The sequence below is a fragment of the Sinocyclocheilus grahami genome, unplaced genomic scaffold (genome assembly GCF_001515645.1).
Source record: "Sinocyclocheilus grahami isolate Dianchi unplaced genomic scaffold, SAMN03320097.WGS_v1.1 scaffold168.1, whole genome shotgun sequence".
Classification (NCBI taxonomy): Eukaryota; Metazoa; Chordata; class Actinopteri; order Cypriniformes; family Cyprinidae; genus Sinocyclocheilus; species Sinocyclocheilus grahami.
The window spans coordinates 1,202,608-1,209,680 of NW_015505347.1; the positions used below are offsets into that span (position 1 = coordinate 1,202,608).

Genomic DNA, 7,073 nt, shown 5'->3' on the forward strand with positions numbered 1-7,073 from the left:
ACACACACACACACACATATATATATATAAACACACATATAACACATATAAATAATAGTTTTACAGCCTGCTTACAACTGCTTATTATTGACTGTCAGTGTAAACGGGGCATTAATTAATGAAATACAAGCAGCTCAAACTTGAACCCGGATATTATATTTAAGACAATAGAATTGAGTAAAATATCTAAACATACATGAAGGAACAAAAACTTTTTTTTAATGTTTATTATTCTGTTGTTCTGTTTTTAGTTCTCTCTCTCTGTTTATGTTCAGAATGGAATACTGCACAGTATATACTGTCTACTTTTTAATAAGTATGTGAAATAGTATGAAGTGAGCTACGATAAATAAGTTACAGTATCACATGACCTCATCACATCGCATGTTAAATTAAACAAGCGGCATCTAGTTATCATCTAAAAAATAACAATGGTTATTTTATATATCCAGTTATCTGACAAAATGGTTGCCAGTACAAACAAATTAGTCAAAGAGGAGATAAAAAAAAGTAATGTGTAGTTCATGCATATATAAAATTAGCCTACTTTGTACTGTATAATCTACTGCATGCATGGAGTAAGCCATTCTGAACATAACCAATAAAAATCCACATGCTGTTGGTTTGAGCAGAAAGCACAATCTTCCTGTGAGCTGCAGGTGTTCAGTGTAAGTCGTATCCTCTCAGACTGTGATGTAAATCACTCTTATGAAGGGCTGTGGTCTGGATTTCCAGTCTTTGGCATACAGTGCCTGATACAGACAAAAATAGACACAAAACTCACCTTAGAACATATGTAGATTACCATATAATTAATAAGGGTTTTATTATGGCAGATGCCATTGGACTGCTCCATATCCTTGCATAAGAATATTTGCTCTCTGATCTTTTCTGCTGGTACTTCAGTCATTTGTATCTTGGATATTTCTCGCTTTGTCTTATCCACAAATCTTTGGTTTTGCCTTTCAAAGGATAGGTCAGGTTTGTATTTTTGTATTTTTCAGGTTTCAAAAATTAACCTTAACCCTACGGTAATATGAATTAATTCCCCTGGCCATTTGGGGTATTTAAAGTGTTACAATTGCACCCTAATTTTAAACGTTTTGTATTTAATCGAAATTGATTTAATTAATTAAAATTATTTTTTATTTCATTTAAATTTAAGTTTATATATATTAATTCCTTTTTTATTTTATTATTTTTTGTTATGCATGGATTTGTTCATGAATTTATCACAAGCTGATACATGGTTTGAGCTCATCTTTAAAATTCTCCAAAAAATAATATATAAAATTATTTAAAAAATAATAATAAAGATAAATTTGATGCATTAACCTTGGACAGGAGCTCAAGGGTCATAGTATGTTTCAGGGGTATTTTAGTGAATATCCACTGGAGTGGTGTGAAGTGCTCACTGTGTGTGTGTGTGTGTTTCCATTGTTTCTCATGAAAGCATTTTGAGAGTGCACTATCTAATAATAGTTATTATTTGCATGCATTATTCCGAAGGATGTCTGTGCTCAAACAGTAGTGCAGGGTTGTGTCCCCTAACAGGTCAATATTTGCAATAATTTAAATGCAAATTCAGCCATACGATTATAGAGTTTTGCAGATAATGTGAGTGAACGTTTGTTTGGTTTTCCTGGATGTGGATTGTTTGCTCTTCTGGTGAATTCCATTTACTCATTAAATTAATTTCACAGGAATCATAATGAACTTGCTTTAATGTGTCTCTCACATATGTCTCCACTTGTGAAATGTCATCAAGCTCATTTTTATCTCTGCTGTGCACAGAAATAATAGCCATCATAAATACAATTGCAGGAAATTGCTGAATATACCAAATATATATATATATATATATATATATATATATATATATACACAGTGGAAACTATGATTAATAGAATGAAGTGTCAGATTAAACAGCAAAGGGAAGGCACTGAACTAAAAAGAATCATAAACATTGATTTATGTAACAGTAGGCTGTACAGACACATGTTTTGTGGAATGGTAGTGCAATACGCGTGGGTTAACGTAGACACGTTAGGTCTACAATTTAAAACCTGCTAGTAAAGGTTTTCATTGTCATTATTCAGCTGTAAACAGTCACACAGTCGTTGATGTGCTGTCACGCAGTATGCGTTACTTTTCTCAGCGCTGGTCAGGATAGACCAATCACAGTCGTTTACGATTATGGATAAAGAATCAAAATAAAACATTTTACAGCGATTGTTGCTGTTAATTTGACCAGATTCAATTGATTAATTAATGTATCGTTATTATAATATTGTAATAGTATTCAATTAAATATCTTTAATTTGTACTTTTGTGAAAATTAAGTTGAGTTTACATGGTATTAGACGAGTAAATTTACTGTTCAATAGACATGATAAAATTGTAATAATTATTACATAATTATTATGTTCGGAATGCTAAATCATTTATGAAAAAAACTAAAGAAATACGATTCCTTACTGCGCATGCGCGCTAAATTTGGTTCGTGGCTAAAGCGCGCATGCGCAGTGCGCTCGCTGAAGTTTGGAGTGATTCGTGGAAGTTTTAGATTTGGAGGAGAAAAAAAAGCACAGCTGAAAATAGCGAACTTGTAAAATGGCTTTTCGCAGGAGAAACAAGAGTTATCCTTTCTTCAGCCAAGAGTTTCTCATTCAAAATCACGCGGACATTGTGTTTAGTTTGGTGATTTTCATTTTGATTGGACTGATGTTTGAGGTGAGTTCAAGAGTTTTGGATTCTCTTTTGGGTTTTTTTCTTGTCTGCGTCTCAGCCAGCTGTTTTTCTGTCTCTCTCTCTCTTTCTGTCTGATGACTTTTACATCGAAATGAAACGTGCAGCTTTGAAACAGACTTTACTTTTACATTTCTTAAATATATACATGCATGTGTGTGTATTTATATATACGTAATAAATATACACAGTACACCCACATATATATATTATATAAACACAAACGTTTATTTTGAATGTGATTAATCGTTTGACCGCACTAATTATTTTAAAATGCATTGAACATTTATTTCAATATTATTATTATTATTATTTCCCCGTTAGTTGCATATTATTTTTTAGAGATACTGATATTATTTTTTTTTATTAAAACTATAATAGTTATTAAATGATTATAGTAGTATTACGTTTATTTTAAATTCATTTTTCTTTTAATTTAAAAATGTTATTAATTCAATAGTTTTTTTTTTTATCATGTCTATTAGTTTTTATTAATTTGGCAACTAACTAAATACTTACAAAATATTTCAGTTAACATTTACTTTATTTGAAGTGAAAAATACATTTATGGTTTACGTTAACCTGGCCATTTTATTCCTGTAGGTCTTTGTATTGGATTGTCATCTTCCTATTAAATACAACCTTAATAAAATACACATTCAGGAGGTCTCAACGATGTTTTTAAATGTTTGAGAAATAAAGAATACTTTCTTTAATTCTAGCTGTAACTGTATGAAAGCACATGAGAGTTTATTATAGATCATGTGATCCGTGTGTGTGTCTTTGGGTCAAGGGTCACATCTGTGTCTTTTACTCCTCATTGTGCAGGAAAGCTGAATTTCTCTCTTCTCTCTTTCAGACAACAGCGAAAACAGCCGTTTTATTCATCCAGCCTCAGTATAACATCAGCACCATGAGCGCAGGTCAGACACACTCAGTCTCTCAGATCTGCTGCGGTCTGATGCATCAAAATCACGCGGACATTGTGTTTAGTTTGGTGATTTTCATTTTGATTGGACTGATGTTTGAGGTGAGTTCAAGAGTTTTGGATTCTCTTTTGGGTTTTTTTCTTGTCTGCGTCTCAGCCAGCTGTTTTTCTGTCTCTCTCTCTCTTTCTGTCTGATGACTTTTACATCGAAATGAAACGTGCAGCTTTGAAACAGACTTTACTTTTACATTTGAATGTGTAAAGCCTTTATAATCATCATCATCATCATCATCATCACCTACTTGGCTGGTTGTGAAAGTAAGTTCAGACACTCCTTTTATGCATTTCATCTACATTAAAAGTATGCATTAAACGCATGCATTGAATTCAATGCATTAAAAGAAATCCATATTTCACGACTTTATTCAAAACATTGTCACCAACACCTGGGCCCAGAGTATGAAGATGAAGAAGATGCATAAAGTTCGTAATGCATTTAATGTGCAATTTGTTAGCTATGAAAACATAAAGGTGTTATGATGGTTTATTAAAATGTTGTGGTGCGGTTGCTCAAGTTTCTGCAGAAGTGCCACGTCAAATCTCTCAAGCGCGCTCAGTTTGATTGACATTCCTGAAGAATCCAGTTTAAATCTCTTTCAGAAACACTTCATGTTCAAATGCATCGTGATCTGTCGCTTATAAATCAGTGATCTAAAGCAGAGACTGTGCATTTGAGGTTTCGTCTCAGGTTTGTCAGCTTGTTGAATGCTTGCAAACGTTCAGAGAAACTGAGTGTATTTCATGCATCTCTTCAGTCATGCATGCATCACATCTGTGTTCACATCTGCTGTTTCACACACCTGCTGCTCTCAACATCTGTGTGTTTCATTCCAACGCCTCTGTGTTCATGACTTTAAGAAACAAATCTTTTGTGATGTGTTTTGCAATTTTTCATGGATCAGACTGCTCAAATGCATCATATGTGAAATGTCAGTACTGGTCTTCTGCACAATGTGTGCATGTCAATCCTCTGATCAGTATTTGTACAGTGTTCATGAACACACCACTTCCGCTAGATTTATTATAAGAAGCTATTATTTAGGCAAAGCTGTATTTGGCAAATGTCCAACAATATAGCAGCCAGCAACAGACTTTGTTTTTCCTTACAAGATCCAATTTTGAGAAACATTTTATATAAACAAAGAATAAGTACCAAATGCAAAGTATAACGGGTTGCAATAAATCATTTTTAGTGCTGTCAAACGATTAATCGCAACCGATATAAAAGTTTTTGTTTACATAATATAAGTGTGCGTACTGTGTATATTTACTATGTGTATATAAATACACACACATGCATGTATATAATTTGAAAATATTCACATGTTTACATGCATATGTGTATATTCATATTATTTATAAATATATTTAATATATAAACAAAATTTCTCTTAAATAGATACATGCATGTGTGTGTATTTATATATACGTAATAAATATACACAGTACACCCACATATATATATTATATAAACACAAACGTTTATTTTGAATGTGATTAATCGTTTGACCGCACTAATTATTTTAAAATGCATTGAACATTTATTTCAATATTATTATTATTATTATTTCCCCGTTAGTTGCATATTATTTTTTAGAGATACTGATATTATTTTTTTTTATTAAAACTATAATAGTTATTAAATGATTATAGTAGTATTACGTTTATTTTAAATTCATTTTTCTTTTAATTTAAAAATGTTATTAATTCAATAGTTTTTTTTTTTATCATGTCTATTAGTTTTTATTAATTTGGCAACTAACTAAATACTTACTAAATATTTCAGTTAACATTTACTTTATTTGAAGTGAAAAATACATTTATGGTTTACGTTAACCTGGCCATTTTATTCCTGTAGGTCTTTGTATTGGATTGTCATCTTCCTATTAAATACAACCTTAATAAAATACACATTCAGGAGGTCTCAACGATGTTTTTAAATGTTTGAGAAATAAAGAATACTTTCTTTAATTCTAGCTGTAACTGTATGAAAGCACATGAGAGTTTATTATAGATCATGTGATCCGTGTGTGTGTCTTTGGGTCAAGGGTCACATCTGTGTCTTTTACTCCTCATTGTGCAGGAAAGCTGAATTTCTCTCTTCTCTCTTTCAGACAACAGCGAAAACAGCCGTTTTATTCATCCAGCCTCAGTATAACATCAGCACCATGAGCGCAGGTCAGACACACTCAGTCTCTCAGATCTGCTGCGGTCTGATGCATCAGTGAGCTAATGCGTGTGTGTGTGTGTGTGTGTGTGTGTGTGTGTTTCAGATGGAGAGGTGACTCTGTATCATTACGGATGGAAAGACTGTGCCACTGTCCTCTTCTATCTTTGTATCACCATCATTCTTCACGCTGTGGTGCAGGAGTATGTGCTAGATGTAAGTGTTGCAATGCATTTTGGGTAATGTAGTTTTAAAGCAGTTAGTGAATTTTTTGCAAGAAACAGCTGAAGTTCTTTAACTCTTTCCCCGCCAGCGTTTAAAAAAATAAAAAATAAATAAAATTAAAAAAACAGCATTTCCACTAAAATTTCATGGCCCCCAGAATATTTTGTTGTATGAATATCTGAACATGCAATACATCAAAATAAAGATCAGACCCTCTACTTTGCAAAGATGCAGTAGATGGCTTCCATCAGACCTTGCACAGGCCTTTACAACTTTCTGGATTGACACATCACTCTGTAACTCGCAATTCTGAGAACATATCGTCATCGTCCCCCCCCAGATTGGACTTTAACTCGCAATTGCATGTTATAAAGTCAGAATTTCGAGATATAAACTCGTTTTTATCTCGCAATTGTGACTTTGTAATAGGGATGTAAAGGTATGAAAATTTCATATCACGATTATAGTGACCAAAGTTATCACGATTATCAATATTATCACGTTTTTGTTCAAATCAGATGAAAACGTTCAAAAAGAACTGATACACACACTGAAAACATTTCAATAAGTTTTATATTTGAAAATCAACAAACAAATACAATTAGCAGCTATATGCACTTTTTTTTAAGCAAAAACATTAAATTAACATTAACATGAAGCCCTAATAATAATAATAATAAATCACTTGTGTGTGTGTGTATATATATATATATATACACACACACACACACACAATGTGATTTCCGTTAGTGATCATCGGTTAGGAGATCTTGTGATGCTTTTTAAAGCAAAGTTGGGGTTGATTTCGAGTTCAGATACAAACATAAATAGAACAGGCTAATTAAATTTTTAAATTTTAATCTAAGACAACATATTTTTCGTCAGTGATAGTAATATGATTTAAGACGGTAGTGTAAGCAAGTTTAGTTTGAAAACGTTTAATAG

The 7,073-nt window shown here is 32.3% G+C and overlaps 1 protein-coding gene across 2 annotated transcripts in view; it reads left to right on the plus strand.

Moving 5' to 3' along the window:
- Window positions 1-2,508: 2,508 nt before the first annotated feature.
- The window catches only part of tram2 (translocation associated membrane protein 2), a 14,025-nt gene continuing 9,460 nt past the window's right edge, over window positions 2,509-7,073 (plus strand). Inside the window, exons 1-4 of one of the 2 annotated variants that reach the window (XM_016282926.1) lie at window positions 2,511-2,685; window positions 3,731-3,778; window positions 5,851-5,914; window positions 6,010-6,119. In XM_016282926.1, coding sequence (XP_016138412.1) covers window positions 2,614-2,685; window positions 3,731-3,778; window positions 5,851-5,914; window positions 6,010-6,119 — 294 coding nt within the window. In that variant the 5' untranslated portion in view covers window positions 2,511-2,613. Of the gene's footprint in view, window positions 2,734-3,607; window positions 3,672-3,730; window positions 3,779-5,850; window positions 5,915-6,009; window positions 6,120-7,073 lie in introns of both variants that reach the window. The other variant, XM_016282927.1, reaches the window with a different exon arrangement.